This window comes from Ceratotherium simum, chromosome 15 (genome assembly GCF_057802395.1).
Source record: "Ceratotherium simum simum isolate JZ-2026a chromosome 15, ASM5780239v1, whole genome shotgun sequence".
Taxonomy (NCBI): domain Eukaryota; kingdom Metazoa; phylum Chordata; class Mammalia; order Perissodactyla; family Rhinocerotidae; genus Ceratotherium; species Ceratotherium simum.
In genome coordinates, this window is record NC_141914.1 from 23,535,680 (window position 1) to 23,553,049 (window position 17,370).

Sequence of the window (17,370 nt, forward strand, 5' to 3'; positions counted from 1 at the left end):
ATTGACTGATCAGGAACAGGGGTCAGAAAACCTTTAGCCTTGGGCCAAGTCCAGCCCCTCATCTGTTTTTGTAAATAAAATTTTATTGGAACACACACACACACACACACACACACACACACACACACACACACACACAAGATAGCCCTTTAGATATTTAAGGGCAACTCTTATGTCCTCCTCCTGCGTCCCACCCCACCCATTGTCTCTACTTCCACAAGTTAAATATACCCAGTTCCTTTTCTATATCCTCATGTGACATGGTTTTGAGTCCTTTCACAACATCAGTTTCCCTCTTCTGAACATGTCTAGTTTTCATAATCTTTTTGCAAAGTTTGGCAGCTTGAACTAAACAAAATACCATAGGCATTCCCTGTTTTGACCAGTGAAAAGTAGAATAGGGTTATTATTCATCAAACACACTTGTGTTACTATGTTTCTATAATAATAGCCCCAAATCTCATTGTTACCTGTTTTTAATGAATGGATTTTCTTTTTTTCTTTTTTGGTGAGGAAGATTAGCCTTAAGCTAACATGTATTGCCAATCCTCCCCTTTTTGCTGAGGAAGACTGGCCCTGGGCTAACATCTGTGCCCATCTTCCACTACTTTACTCGTGGGACGCCTGCCACAGCATGGCTTGACAAGTGGTGCATAAGTCTGTGCCCAGGATCTGAACCTGCGAACCCCGGGCCGCTGCAGCGGAGGGCACAAACTTAACCGCTATGCCCCCTGGCTAGCCCCAGGTCTTTATTTTTAAAGCAGTTGTAGGTTTACAGAAAAATTGAGCAGAAAGTCAAGGGAATTCTCATTTGTACCCTGCCCTGAAAACAGTTTTCCCTAGTATTAACATCTTGCATTAGTGTGGTACATTTGTTACAATTGGTGAAAAATACTCATACATTATTATTAACTAAGGTCTATTACACTAGAATTCACTCTTTGTTGTATGGTTCTGTGGGTTTTGACAGATGCACTGTGTCATGTGTCCACAATTAGTTTCATGCAGAATAATTTCAGTGCCCTAAAAATCCCCTGTGCTCCAGCTGTTCATCCCTCCCTCCCTCTTCCAAACCCCTGACAACCACTGATCTTTCTTCTGTCTCCATAGTTTTGCCTTTTCCAGCATCTCAGAGCTGGAAGCACACAATATGTTGCCTTTCAGACTGACTCCTTTGCTTAGCAATATGTATTTAAGTTTCCTGCATGTCTTTTCATGGCTTGATAGCTCATTTCTTTGTATCTCTGAATAATATTCTATTTTATGAAAGTACCACAGTTTATTTACCCATCCACCTATTGAAGGACATCTTGGTTGCTTCCAAATTGACAATTATGAATAAAGCTAGATTGCTGCTATTAACATTCATGTGCAGGTTGTATGTGGACATAAGCTTTCAGTTCATTTGGGTAAATACCAAGGAGCACACATGCTGGGTCCTATGGTAAGAGCATATCTAGTTCTGTGAGAAACCGCCAAACTGTCTTCCGAAGTGGCTGTACCATTCTGCATTCCCACCAGCAAGGAGTGAGAGCTCCTGCTGCTCCACATCCTCGTCAGCGTTGATGACCTTTTTTTCCTTGAACACAGCTACATCACTGTTGCTTTATACTGAGCTGACTGCCAACCAAAACCCCTTAGGTGCTTTTACACGACAGTTGCTAAGCCACATTCTCTTTCTCCCAAACCTGTGCAGTTTTTCTTTGCACTGCCGTTAGTGCTCTCCCTTTCCTTTGGTGCCTTTCCCAGATGCCCTGGGGTCTCTTGTATTTATTAGGTGCACTCCTGATCCAACCGCTGTATGTATTGCTGTTGAAGACTCACATTTACAACCTTCTCCAGAGGGTTGCCTTTGGGAGACTGAAGGTCTGGAGCCTGGAGGTTCCTGGCAGCTCACATTCATCTCCCAACCAGGATGGCCCATAGACAGTAACTAACTGGTATGAAGGCACAAGAGCCCGGCTCCCTTGCCTCAGGGTTGGGACAACACTGTGATGCAATTTATCTACCCCAGGGCTCCTTGCAGGGTCAGGCAGAAGCCAGGCTTAACCTAAAACCACGTTCTCTATCTTCATCTCACCTCCTGCAGGTTTCTCCTGAGGGCGCAACTTTAATAACTCACTTGCACATGAATCCCCTCTCAGGCTCTGCTTCTAGGGAATCTGACCTAATTTTATGACTTCTTTTGATTACAGCACACACTTGTATTTAATATTTTTGACTACTGTGGCTATTCCTTTTTATATAATAATGGTATTGGCTATTCTTCTAATAGGTTATTTTGAATTGCTCATGCATTATTGCTTGTATTTATTGAATCTCTAAGGGCTGGATTGTTTTAGCAAGAAAAATAGCCTCTCCAATATTATAATGGATGTCAATGGGAAAATCAGATTAATTTTACAAAACTTCATTGCAATGTAAAGAAGAATGGAATATATCTATTCCGTTAGATGGGGATTAGCTCCATTGCATTCATGAACGTCACATCTTTCATTGAGCTGCTTGACAGTGGTACCATTTTAGGTACCACTGTACCTAAATATAGACTCTGTATTTCAGAGTCTCAGTATCGGGATTTCTTTTTGTGCCAAAGATTTTGTCTAAATGATATCTCCCTTTCATTTCTTATTTTTTAGTGGTGGACACCTACTTGGCCAAAAAGCTTGTCTTAATGAAAGGCCCATCTCTCTGTTTCCCATATTATGTGTCTTTGGGCACAGCCTTGTATGGAAAGGAGAAGCCCCTGAGAAAGTTGCCAGCACCATTCCTGGTGGTCCTGAATCCTCTCATATGAAAGATCTTGCAGTGAAGCATCACCTAATTGGAATGATAAATTATGAGAGGGGAAGGTGTCACTGTGAGGTAACACGGCCCCAAGTCAGCTGTAAGGGGCTGCAGGTAACACTCAGGTCTGCGGCCACCTAACTCACTCAAGGAAGAACAAAGATCAATGTCATCAAGACCTGGCAAGAAGACGGTCCTAAAAAATTCTCCCATATCATGTCTGGAGATCAGGTCACCAAATTGAATGTGAAGCCAGCGGTATGGGAGGACATAAAAATCGGCATAGGGGATGACAGGATTTTGGCTAAGTCTGATCCATTCAAGGAGATGGTCATAGTAATAGATTGTTTGGATGATGTGAAAAGAATTGTAACACAGTTAGACACAAACTAAAACACTGAAAGGAAAAACAACACAATTTGACAGAGAATGTGGGGATTCTTCTGGAAGGTTTTCTAGTTTTCAGATCAGTGCTCTGAAAGAGTCTATACCCAAAGAATTCTTAAGGTGGGAAGTCATTGACAATGCTTTCACCAAACATACCATACTGCATGTAGGAGAGTAGAAAGTGAAGAATGAATTTCCTGAGCATGTGAAAACGATTGCTCAAGAAGCCCATTCCCAGTCCCTCTGGAGTTTTCTGTTTGTTACAGAAAGTAGAGTGTGAAGAATTCTCTAAGCCTGTTTTAAGCAGAGAAAATTCATATCCTTTTTGAGTTAGATCAGGCATGGAAAATACCTTTCATTTCATGGGTTTCCTCTGATCAAATGATAGTTGTCTGGAGCTCTGTGCTGAGAAAGATTCTGAGGCTGTATCTGGGTTGATTGAGAAAGAGTGCTGATACCAATTATAACGTCTGTCTCAGGTGTGGAGGGCAGGAATAGAAAGGTGACACGTGCCATGTTTTTACCATTCATAAATGTGAGAAAACCATCAGGTAGATCGGCTCCTCTTCCTCGACTCTGAAGTGGATTCAAGTACTGTGTCGTTTATTAGCTAGCAGCTTGGCTCTGAGCAAGTGGCTTCATCCCTTTGCACACTGGTTTCCTCCTCAGGAGAATGAAGTTTCTGAACTGGATGATCTGTGATGACCCTTTAAATTCTAAAATTCTGTGACTGATGAATAGTCAAACCACAAATGCACTATTGTGGAGGGCTGAGGGGTGTGTCTTAGTTTGGGTTCCCCCAGAAGAGGACCTGAGACAGGATTCAAGTACAAGTGATTTAATAGGGAAGTAAAGGACGCTGATAGGGTGCCTTCGCAAATACCACTGGGGAAACTCAGAGCGAGTCCCATCTGGGAGGCAAGGTCACTGGGGTAGTTTTACACCAACTCCTGTCAATCATTGGATGAGAGCTCGAGGGGGTAGGTGGGTGGCTTAATTTACCTGCACGTTGTCTCTGCTACAGGGGCGAGCAAAGCAGGCTTTGGCACTGCAGAAAGTCCAGAAAGTCAGGCAAAAAATACAGTTGGAAATATGACTAGGCATCCTTAAATAGTAAGAGCTGGGGATATGGACAGAGTCTGCTAGGCTAGGATTCTTGGGGGAATAGGTCAAGAGCTCACTGGCATTTGGGGTATTAAATACAATTGATACTCAAACGTGATAATAAATTGTTTGCTTTTGAATCTTGGGGTTGAGTTATGAGTTGAGTTAGAGAAGTCTGTGAAACCTAATGGTTATTTTCTCTTTGGACACCTATGAGGAAAGTTATCAGATAGCATTGCCTGGTAATGCTTTTTACTGTTTTCTCGACAGTCAAGAGACCAAGGCAGCGGGGAGGATCATCTTCCAAACGGAAATGTTATAGCCTCAACCCAAACCAAAGAAGGTCTGAACCTTGTGTTGATAAGTGGCGATGTAATATATCTCAGGGTAAGTGGTGTTATTTAATAAATGCACAAAGGAACAAGGGGGTCTAACTGGTACTGTGATTTAAGGTCAAAGATTAAGATCATCTAAATTTGAGAAGTTAAACCCACATGAGGTTCGTGCAGGGCTATATTTACCATCCCCTATATTCTTTCCCGTGCACTCAGGTGAAGAGATCCAGGTTTAACCACAAACCAGGGTGTGCAAATCCACCTCTTTTATTTCTCTGTAGCCTATCTCGACCTGCTTTCCACCCAGTTCTGGTTTTCTCTCCTGTTCCAGTTAGCATTAATGGGGAGGACATATGTACATCACGTTATAATGTCACCCTTCACAAACCCACCCTGTTGCTTCTGCCTGAGCACATTATGAGACACAGGCAGAATGAGGAGGGAGAAAGGTTACCACCACAGGTACTAAATGCTCAGCTTGGCTCTTGCCTGCCCCTCCCCTCCTATTGCTTCCTTTTCCTTGGAATCACCAATTAGCAGGAGATGGAGGCCCTAATTTCCATCGATATTCACATCCATGATACTGAATCCTGGCTGCACATCAGAATCATCTGGGAGCTTTTGAAAATGTGGAAGCCCAGGCCCCACCCCTAGAGATCCTGATTTTAATTGGTCAGGTCTGTGGTCTAGGTGTCAGTAGTTTTTGAAGGCGTTCCAGGTGATTCTAATATGTAGTCAGGGCTGAGAATTACTGATTTGGATTCTTCTTTGGAATTCTAGAGCCCCTGCCTTTTTGACACTTGATATTTACCTTCAGATGGCACACATTTAAGACAAATGGACAGAGAACGCTTCTGAGAAATTTGGAGACTCTTATGGATTATGAGCCACTGGAAACATTCTTTGCTTTTGCTGCAGCTACTGAGATGGCAGAGGAGAGGCAAGACAGCCGCTGTCTTCTTGTTCTCTAGAGTAAATAGAGTCCTTAGACTTTTAGACGTAGGTTCAGGACCTTGTCCTCAGATCTGCAGGTTGAGAAGGTGAATCTTATCGTTTTACCAAGATATGATCTGACTCAAGATACTTGGTTATAAAATGGTAATTATTTAATTTGCAATGAGAAAGATAATTGCCATGGCTACCAGGAATATGATGAGATTACTTAGTGAGTATAATCAGACCAGGAAAGAAGTGGATGACATAAAAGGACAGTGAGTTTCTCTTTCACTCTAGGAGTGGACATAATGTAGTGGTTATGCAGACCAACTCTAAAGCCAGTTCTGGCAGGGTTCAAATACCACTCTACCACCGACCAGCCATTGATGTTGGTCCACATCCTCCTTATGCCTCAGTGTCCTTATCTATAAATATGGATGTTGACAGTATTAGGATTGTTGTGAGGTTTAAATAAAATAATTCATATAGAGCGCTTAGGACCTTCCTGGTACATAGTAAAGGCTCAAAAAATGAAAGCTATTATCGTCATCCACTTATAATGGACCACTTGAAATTTTACTTTATGCAATTAGTACTACACTCCAGTTAGGATAAATATTACTTACCCTCATCTTATAGATGAAGAAACTTAGGTCTTTCTACTATATAGTCTCTTAAGTTGATTATTAAACTCCTGTCAATTCTTGTCATGGTGCCTGTTCTCACCATTGGATGGTGTTGTATAAACTTTGGAATCCTCTTTAACTCTTTCTTCTGAGAATTCCTTTTCCTATCCACTTGGATTCCAAGCCTCCTTTCACAATGACTCACGTCCATACCCTTTCCTTTTCATTCCCATAGTCACGTCTTAGTACTGCCCTAGCCTACTCGCCTTTAGTCTCTGTCACCCTCCAGTGTGTCTTCTACATTGCTGTTGGATGCATATTCCAAAAACATTGTTTTATCAGGTACTTTCTTGCACAAAAATCTTTAGTGGTTCCCTATTGCCTATAGGATAAAGTCCAAAAAAGTGTGATTTTTAGAGTCTTCCATCATCTGGCCTCAAATCTCTTTCCAGCCCTGTCTTTCACTATTGAAACTCTCCCTTTAGCTCAGTTGGACTACTCTCTGACCTTTCTCAATTTGATGTGTTTTCTTAGATGTTCCATCCACGTAGAATGCCTCACTGCCTTCTTTCTATCTGTCCCAATAACATCCATTCTTCAAGGCTTGTCTTAAATCCTTATCCCCTTTGTAGAGCGTTTACTAACCAGTCCAGTCTAAATGATTCCTATCTTTTTTTGAAATTCTTTAGCAATTAATATTTGCATATTTAACAGAGTTTCTTTTGAATATCTTGAACTGATTTAAACATTAAGACTATCTAACTTTTTTACATGTTAATACATTGCTTCCCCAAAGTGTGTAGGAATTGGTAAGTAGAGAGTGAGGCTGCAAGTGGGAGTGAGGAGAATGTGGGCTGGATCTAGTTTTTTTTTGTTTTGGGTTTGTGTTTTTTTTTTTGGAAGACTCACTCATTCTTATCGCTGTAGGGAGCTTCTCAAATCTAGAGATCAGTGTGCTACCTAACCTCATACAAGATTGAAGTGTACCCAGGATTGCCAATTATTAACTTAGAGTGAGAAATGTAACTATGATATGGCCCAGAGACATAGACTCCCCTCCCAAGGAACCAGAATACTCAAAATCTGCATGATCAGAGCATTCTCGCCTCCAAATTTGGACACAAAATTGGAATAAATGGAATTGGATGAATTGAATATCTAATATCTATTGGCATTGGCTATGACCCCGTCTTGCCAAAGGGATGGGCTAAGCATAGATACTGGAGAACTCAATGCTTCTAGACAGGCTTAAATAAACACTGCCTACCTCCACCTCAGTGGTCTTCCTCTGTGTAGGCCTTCAGGGCTGACCAGACCCCAGCTTCAGATTGACCCATTCTTTCTTTAAGTAATTAATGAAGTCAAAACAATTACTCTCATTTCCAGCCTAAAAACAGTTCTCTGTCTTCCTCAGTCTCTCTCAATCTTTCATGTCTTTGTCTCAGTCTGTCTCACTTTCTCTTTCTGCCTCTGCCTTTCACACTCAATTTCCTTCTTTCTCTGTCTCTCTCTCTCTGTCTCTGGTCTCTGTTTCACTCGTTTTCATAGCTCTGCTCTAACTTCTTACATGTTGACTTGACAGTAGTGGGTAAAATATTTCCTTCATTTCTAGGTTTTGGGGGTCACCTCATTATGGTATGTAAGTACTAACAACAGATTGGAAGCTCCTTGAGGGTAGAGCTGACAGGTCCACATCATATGCAAAACATATCTTGTGAATTACCCCACAGTACTTAGCAAGTCATAGGTGCTCAATCATTATTTACTGATTCAATGTAACAAATTGTTGCTGTTTTTCTTAAGGCTGATGTCATTGTCAACACTGTTCCCATGAATCTTCAGCTTGGAGGAGGACCACTGTCTCAGGCTCTTTTGCAGAAAGCTGGTCCAATGCTCCAGAAGGAGTTAAATGCCACCAGGCAGGGAGCAGAGGAGGAAGTGGGAAGCATATTCATGACAAGTGGCTGTGACCTGGACTGCAAAGCTGTGTTCCATGTCGTGGTTCCAGGCTGGGATAATGGAGCAGGGTCTTCTCGGCAGGTAGAGGAAAGTCCTTAGTTCTCCACTTCGTTTGATAGCTTTGGTAATCTTCTTCTGGCATGGTATAGATCAGTGGTTCTCAACCAAATTGATTTATCCCCCAGGGAACATTGGCTTGTGACAACTGCTCCTGGTAACTAGTGGGTGGAAGCTAGGGCTGCTGCTAAACATCCTGTAAAGCACACTCCAGCCCCCACAGCAAAGCATTATCTGGCCCAGGTTGAGACACCCTAGTATTGATTGAACCCTTTCTATTTATTGAAATCTTTATTATATTCCATGGAGAGTCCACCACAACTACCAGTTATTTCAGAGCAACTGACCCTCAAAAGTGCTAACAATCATTGGGGTTCTCCAGGAATGGAGTCTGAAGACTAGTGTAATAATCCTTCAGTATAACAAAGAGATGTGGCCAGAGTTGTGGTGAAGAATGAAGGTCACGGGTCAGTGCCCTCTTTTGATGACTTAATTCTCATGTCTACTCCCAGTTTAACATCCCAACTTTGTTTTTTTCAGAATATAAAAGTAATACATGTACATTGCAGAAAATACAGAAAAACTACAAAAATAAAAATAAAAATCATAACTCACCACCTAGAGATAAATTTGGTTAACATTTTACTGTATTTCCTTCAAGTTAATTTCATGCATATTTATTTCTTAGTTGAGATTCTCTTCCAAACATTTTTTAATCCTGCTTTTTTAACTTAACATAAAATTTCCCCATGTTGTTAAAAAATGTTTGTAAATTTCACTTTCAATTGCAATGAGATACCATTGTTTATGTAACCATTCCCATACTGTTGGACTCTCCCCTCCTGAATGAGTTTGAATCTCTCTGGAAAGTCCTCTCCCCTCTGACTCCCTTTCTGACTCCCCAGGCCCTGACAAAGCCAAGAGTAGCAGAGAGGGCCTAGTCAGAATTGCTGGAGCCACCGTTCTTTCTCTTTTCCACCAGCTTGAGCCCTAACTTATATAAATGTACTTTCTACATTTCAGATTATGGCAAATATAATCAAGAAATGTTTGATGAATATAGAACAGCTATCTCTCTCATCAATCACATTTCCCATGATGGGAACAGGAAACTTGAAGTTTCCCAAAGCTGTTTTTGCTGAACTAATCCTTTCAGAAGTGTTCAAATTTAGCAGCAGTGAGTGGCTGAAAACCTTACAAGAAGTTCAGTTTCTGGTACATCCAGATGATGATGAAAGCTGTCAGGTATGGTTACATATCGCTTCTGGTCATTCTGCAAGGCGACTTACGTGCAATGAGATGTCTTTGTAGATCTATCAATAACAGTGTCTTCTGCTTCCTTGCCCATAGGTGTGGGTTGCTGATAGGGGGCTGTCATATGGCTTAACTAGGAGGTAACACTGATAACTCATACAATCCTTCCTAGACAGTTTATCGAGGGACAAGATAATCCATAATAGATAAATCCTTAGAAAGAAGCAGAAAGTTATTGGCGTAAAAGTGGTCCAGACATTTTAACACTGACTAAATGAAGCCAAGTCATGGCTTTACCTATAGCGAAAAGGCTAGAAAAGAGAAGCCTCAAGGATTTAGTTATTTGGATAGATAGAGCCAGTCTATACAGATCTATGTGGGTTGAAAGCTAGAAATACCAGCACCATATTCAGTGATGGAGAAGCAGTCGGCACGTTCACCAAGTGCTCACCGCCGACACTGCCCCTGGAAGGTGGCATTCCTTGAGGAGTGCTCCTCCGCTGGTTGGCCCACTCTGAGTACCAACATCTGGTTTTCACCCTTGAAAAAGTTCTATTGGTTTTATATAAATTGTGCATACTCACAGCAAAAGTGCAAACAACATAAAAGTACAAAGAAGAGAGGTTTGCTCCTTGGTTTTGCCATTTAAAGGTTGAGCGAGGTCAACTCTCTGAATCTCAGTTTCGTGTGTAAAATGAGCATGGCAGTAACTCCGCTCAGAGTTGTGAGAATTGAGAGCATGTATTTGATGTGGCCAGCACACAGCAAGCCCCAAAACTGGTTTCAGAAATGGTTATTCTTACCTTTTATTACCTGACTTGAAGGGCAATTGCTACAACTTACTAACATTAGCACTTAAAAAATATATCAAAGATAATTTTTTTCTCTAAGTTCTAGTTATCTAGTTATTCTCAGGCATTTGGGATAGAAGTGTGGTCTTCCCACTGGTATTTATTGAGAAAATTCCTAGGTTGAACAGTAATCCTCTAATTAAAGTCTCTGAGGTAAGAGGAAATCTATTGAGAATTGTTGTTCCTAACTGATGTCTGAAGATCAATGCTCCAAAGAATTGGATTAACATTTTTATAGAATGTTGTTGTGGCCTGTAACTGCATTTCTTTCTATTTCCAGTTGTTTTTAGATGAATTCACTAGACGGTCGAGCAGAAATCCCAAGGAGAGGATTCTCATGGCTGGAGATACCCAAGGTCTGGTAAAGTTATTCTGCTGAGGAAATATTTCCCTGTGCTTAGCAACTCTTCAGTGTTGGTTGAAGTCTAACAGAAGGAGACAAATCAGTGATGGAGGAGGTGTTAGAGCATGTTCCATTGTCTGGGCACACAAAGAATAAGTCATATTGATGTCAACCAAATTGTTAGTGATGAGGCAGAGTTCTAAAACATGATAATAAAAGATAACTAAAATGTGCATGGCACACTAAACTTTACTGATTGCTTTCCTATATATTATGTTATTTAACCTAAACCATGGCCCATGGGCAGGTGATTCTGTTTCCACTATGTAAATTTGGAAAGGGAAATCTAAAGAGTTTAAGGGATGAGTACAAATGGCATATCTAAGCCTCAGAGTGGAGAGTGGAGAGTAATATGCCAACATGCTCTAGGTAATTTCCTCTGAGCGGCCTTTGTATCGGTACCCCAGCAGGATGTGAAGTGGCAGGAAGAGCTCACATTTGGAGTTAGTGAGCCATTTAACATTGGACAGATGACCTAGCTACTCTGAGACCATTTTCTGTTTGGTGAAATGGTAATAAAAGAATCTCCCGGAAGTGGAAAGCCTCAGTTATAAGAAGAATAAGTTCTGGAGACCTAATGTACTTCATGGGGACTATAGTTAATATAATGCATTGTATATTTGAGATTTGCTGAGAAAAGACTAGATCTCAAGCATTCTCACCACACACACACACACACACACAGAGGTAGCTATATGAGGTGATGTGTGTGTTAATTAGCTTGATTGTGGTAATCATTTCACAATGAATACATATATCAAAACATCACATTGTACACCTTGAATGTATACAATTTTTATTTGTCAATCAAATCTAGAAAAAAAAAAGAATCTGTCAGAGACGTTGCCAGCGTGGAATGAGAGTGCACTCTGCCCTCTCCTTCTTCCTCACTCCTTTCTCGTGACGCCGCAGCAACTTTTGCAGACAAGCGGATGGTGCAGGCAGATGTTTCTGCCTCACCCTGTTTAACTCAGAAAATATAGATATTCCAACTGCCACAAAGCATTCTTTTCTAATTTCTTAAAAAAGAAAACCCAGCAGTTTAACAGGCGAGGATAACAGGCGAGGAGACAAGGTAGTGTTTGGATTTATGTGGGGGGAGAGAGGACCAGGAAGAGAATAGGGCCCCATAGTGTTTGTCCTCCTCCAGAAGCCAGCTATCCCTTCATCCGCTTTCTTTCTTTTCAGGTATCTTCGGGACTGTCTCTAACCCTGAGTTTGAAACATATGAAATGCAAATTGGTGCGATTACTTTCCAGGTTGCTCCTGGAGATATCACCAAAGAAAAAACAGATGTTATTGTAAACTCGACAGATAGGACATTTAATCTGAAATCAGGTGCTTTATTTAAACAATATACTTGATTTTAACTATTATCATGACTAATGTCTGGGAGGGAATCGTGGCTAATGTTGCCCTGAGTAGACAGAGAGTGTTGTAGAAAATATGGGGGCCCTGGAATCAGAAAGACCTGGGTTTGAATCCCAGCTATGCCGCTTACCATTGTGTGACCTTGGACAAATCATTTACCCTTTCTGAGCCTCAGTTTCTCTGCCTGTCAAATGCCTATTTTTCAGAGCAGCATTAGATGGGGTATAACTGATGTAAAGGTGGGATGTAACTGACGCATTGTACTTAGTCAATGTCAGCTCTCTGCCCCTTTTCAGCTCTGAACTATCAAAATGCCACACTTATAATATAATAAGCTTTAAGTTCCTCCAAGTTTATCTCCCTTTTTATGTAACTCAGTTGGTACTCACATCGCACCTCCTGCAACTCAACTCTTCTCTACACTACAGTGCCGCAAATCAAAATTCAACTCCTCTTTCTCTATATTCCCTAGAATGTTTGACCACCCCCACTGATGTAACATTTTTGCGCATGCTCTCCCCACATACGTCTATTCATTTATAACTTATATATATACTCATATGCTAATATGTTATATATATTATAAAACATTAATTTTTAAATTAAAAGGGTAAGATAAAACATAAATAGAAATAGAAGTTAAAATATTTTCTAAATTGCACATTATTGTGGAACTTACTATGTGGAAGTGAATCTGTAGAATAGCATTCAATTTATCAGTCATTCAAAATGTAGACGTAAAGAACCTTCAATTATTTAAAGCATGGCAAGTTAAACATATGCATTTATTCCTGCCCCTTTTTGAACCTCCATTAAAGCAACAGGAAATGAACTAAAAGGTCACAAACCCACAAGGAAAATGAGAGTTGGAAGGAAAACAGCAATGAAAAAGAGATAGCAACATATTTCTAGAAGATGAGAAGCAGCTAGCTGGTGGAGGTAACTGACCTGGAGTGGAGAAGACTGAGAACCTGCCAGAGAGAATGGCTGTCCCTAGAGACACAGGAATGGAGGCAGCAGGAACCTGGGAAGGCAGGGGGCAAGTAAAGAGATGAGAACAGAATTGGATGAAATCCTCTCAGGAGCCCTGGGACCTGTTGATTCTATCCCCCATCCTATGCACCAGTCACTTCCCTTGCTCCTCCCTGGCCAGACATGGGAGGTTTATTCTCTAGAGATTCTGGACTTAGAGCACCAGGCACAGGTGAGGGTGGGGAGCTAGACTGAAACGGTATTTAAGTGAAGTCTCTGTACTGAGCAGTGAGCCCCTGTCCCGCCGGGGCTCCCAGAGCAGCACACAGGCTTATGCCCTTCAGGTAGGAGATAGGAGGGTCCTTCTGGGGAGACACTGACTGCCCTGAAGTCCAGTACTTACTGCCTGCTCGGCTTTCACTGAAGCCCACCGGTCAGTCAGCCTCCTGCACGTGGAGCTTCCACACTCACGCTTAAACATGAATGGACTGGCAAAGATCGCCCGATGTTTGAGGAAAACATCCACCATGGCAAAGTCAGAGACCAAAACAAACGAACTGAAAAAGGAATTTTTTAAAAAACAATTCCTAATGTGGCGCACACACATATCATCAAGGAGATACAGGTATATAGAGAGATAGCTCTTCATAATGATAAATTAACTAACGAATATTTATTCAGTACTGTGTGCCAGATTCTTTCTAGGCATTTTTCATCCATTATCTCTTTTATATTTTTATTATATTTTATGTATTGAGGTAACATTGGTTTATAACATTATATAAATTTCAGATGTACATCATTATATTTCGATTTCTGTGTAGATTAGATCATGTTCACCACCCAAAGACTAATTATAATCCATCACCATATACATGTGCCCAGTCACCCCTTTCCCTCTCCTCCCTCTTCCCTCTGATAACCACCAATCTAATCTCTGTATCTATGCGTTTATTCGTTGTTGTTGTTGTTTTTATCTTCTATTTATGGGTGAGATCATACTTTATTTGACTTTCTCCCTCTGACTTATTTTGCTTAGCATAATACCCTCAAGGTCCATCCATGTTGTCATAATGGGAAGATTTCAACTTTTTTAATGGCTGAGTAGTATTCCGTTGTGTATTTTTACCACATTTCTTTATCCATTCATCCCTTGATAGGCACTTAGGTTGTTTCCAAGTCTTGGCTATTGTGAATAACGCTGCAATGAACATAGGGGTGCATATATCTTTACGCATTCATGTTCTTTGGATAAATACCCAGCAATGAAATAGCTGGATCGTATGGTAGTTCTATCTTAATTTTTTGAGGAATCTCCATACTGTTTTCCATAGTGGCTGCACCAGTTTGCACGCCCACCAGCAGTGTATGTGAGTTCCCTTTTCTCCACATCGTCTCCGACACTTGTTATTTCTTGTCTTGTTAATTGTAGCCATTCTGACAGGCATGAGGCGATATCTCATTGTGGTTTTGATTTGCATTTCCCTAATAATTAGTGATGTTGAACATCTTTTCATGTGCCTGTTGGCCATCTGTGTATGTTCTTTGGAGAAATGTCGGTTCAGATCTTTTGCCCAATTTTTACTTGGGTTGTTTGTTTTTTTGTTGTTGAGAGGTATGAGTTCTTTATATATTTTGGATATTAACCCCTTATCAGATATATGGTTTGCAAATATCTTCTCCCAATTGTTAGGTTGTCTTTTCATTTTGTTTATAGTTTCCTTTGCTGTGCAGAAGCTTTTTAGTTTGATGTAGTCAAACTTTCTATTGTTTCTTTTGCCAGTCAGACATGGTATTTGAAAATATGCTGCTAAGACTGATATTGAAGAGCGTACTGCCTATATTTTTTTCTGGAAGTTTTATGGTTTCAGGTCTTACATTCAATTCTTTAATCCATTTTGAGTTAACTTTTGTGTATGATGTAAGATAATAGTCTGCTTTCATTCTTTTGCACGTGGCTGTCCAGTTTTCCCAACACTATTTATTGAAGAGGCTTTCCTTTCTCCGTTGTATGTTCTTGGCTCCCTTGTTGAAAATTAGCTGTCCATATATGTGTGGGTTTATTTCTGGTCTCTCGATTCTGTCCCATTGATCTGTATATCTGTTTTTGTGCCAGTACCATGCTGTTTTGATTACTACAGCTTTCTAGTATATTTTAAAATCAGGGAGTGTGATGCCTCCAGCTTTGTTATTTTTTCTCAGGATTCCTTTGGCTATTTGGGATCTTTTGTTGTTCCATATAAATTTTAGAATTCTTTGTTCTATTTCTGTGAAAAATGTTATTGGAACTTTGATAGGGATTGCATTGAATCTGTAGATTGCTTTAGGAGGTATGGACATTTTAACTCTGTTAATTCTTCCAATCCAAGAGCACAGACTATCGTTCTATTTCTTTGTGTCTTCTTCAATTTCTGTCAACAATGTTTTATAGTTTTCAGTGTACAGGTCTTTCACCTCTTTGGTTAAACTTATTCCTAGGTATTTTATTCTTTTTGTTGCAGTTGTAAATGGTATTGTATTATTAATTTCTCTTTCTGCTACTATTTTTTTAGTGTATAGAAACGCAACTGATTTTTGTATGTTGATTTTATATCCTGCAACTTTACTGTATTCAGTTATTATTTCTAATTGTTTTTTGGTGGATTCTAAAGAATCCACCATTTTGTTTAATTTTCTATATGTAAAATCATGTCATCTGCCAATAGTGACAGTTTCACTTCTTCCTTTCGAATTTAGATCCCTTTTATTTCTTTTTCTTGCCTGATTGCTCTGGCTAGGACTTCCAATGCTATGTTAAATAAGAGTGGTGAAAGTAGTTCACCTGTTCTTAGGGGGATAGCTTTCAGTTTTTCTCCATTCAGTATGGTGTTAGCTATGGGTTTGTCATATATGGCCTTTATTATGTTGAGGTACTTTCCTTCTATACCCATTTTATTCAGAGTTTTTATCATAAATGGATGTTGTATCTTGTCAAATGCTTTCTCTGCATCTATTGAGATGATCATGTGATTTTTATTCATTTTTTTTATGTGGTGTATCGCATTGATTGATTTACGGACGTTGAACCATCCCTGCATCCCTGGAATAAATCCCACTTGATCATGGTGTATGATCTTTTAAATTTATTGTTGTATTCAATTTGCTAGTATTTTGTTGAGGATTTTTGCATCAATGTTCATCAGTGATATTGGCCTGTAATTTTCTTTTTTTGTGTTGTCCCTGTCTGGTTTTGCTATCAGGGTAAAGCTGGCCTCATAGAATGAGTTAGGAAGCTTTCCCTCTTCAATTTTTTGGAAGAGTTTGAGAAGAATAGGTATTAAGTCTTGTTTTAATGTTTGGTAGAATTCACCAGGGAAGCCGTCTGGTCCTAGACTTTTATTTGTTGGGAGGTTTTTCATTACTGTTTTGATCTCCTTACCAGTAATGGGTCTATTCAAATTCTCTGTTTCATCTTTATTCAGTTTTGGAAGGTTATATGATTCTAAGAATTGATCCGTTTCTTCTAAGTTATCCAATTTGTTGACATATAGCTTTTTGTAGTATTCTTTTATAATCTTTTGTATTTTGAGGTGTCCATTATAAATTCTCCTCTTTCATTTCTGATTTTATTTGAGCCTTCTCTCTTTTTTCTTGGTGAGTCTGGCTAAAAGTTTGTCAATTTTGGTTATCTTTTCAGAGAAGTAGACCTTAGTTTCATTGATTTTTTTCTATTTTTTTTTAGTCTCTATTTCATGAATTTCTGCTTTGATTTTTATTATTCCCTTCTACTGATTTGGGGCTTTGTTTGTTCTTTTTCTGGTTCCTTTAGATGCACTGTTAGATTGTTTATTTGAGATTTTTCTTGTTTACTGAGGTAGGTATTGCTATAAACTTCCCTCTTAGAACTGCTTTTACTGTATCCCATAAATTTTGGCATGTCGTATTTTCATTTGTCTCCAGATATTTTTTGACTTCTCCTTTGATTAATTCATTGACTCAATTGTTGTTCAGTAGCATTTTGTTTAATCTCCACATACTTGTGGCTTTTCCAGTTTTCTTCTGGTAGCTGATTTCTAGTTTCATACCATTGTGGTCAGAAAAGATGCTTGGTATTATTTCAATCTTCTTAAGTTTATGGAGACTTATTTTGTGGCCTAATATGTGATCTAACCTGGAGAATGTTCCATATGCATTTGAAAAGAATGTTTATTCCACAGTTTTTGGATGAATGTTCTGTATATATCTATTAAGTCCATCTGGTCTAGTGTGTTATTTAAGGCAAATGTTTCCTTATTGGTCTTCTCTTTGAATGATCTATCCATTGATGTAAGTGTAGTGTTCAAGTCCCC

At 39.7% G+C, this 17,370-nt stretch overlaps 1 protein-coding gene across 2 annotated transcripts in view; it reads left to right on the forward strand.

Annotated features, from left to right (window-relative positions):
- LOC101398544 (protein mono-ADP-ribosyltransferase PARP15-like) overlaps positions 1–17,370 on the forward strand; it is a 48,437-nt gene that overhangs the window by 12,248 nt on the left and 18,819 nt on the right. For both annotated transcript variants that reach the window (XM_087439699.1, XM_087439701.1), the window contains exons 2-6: positions 4,549–4,665; positions 7,979–8,215; positions 9,215–9,436; positions 10,577–10,652; positions 11,888–12,037. In XM_087439699.1, the coding sequence (XP_087295825.1) occupies positions 4,549–4,665; positions 7,979–8,215; positions 9,215–9,436; positions 10,577–10,652; positions 11,888–12,037 (802 nt within the window). The remainder of the gene's footprint in view (positions 1–4,548; positions 4,666–7,978; positions 8,216–9,214; positions 9,437–10,576; positions 10,653–11,887; positions 12,038–17,370) is intronic.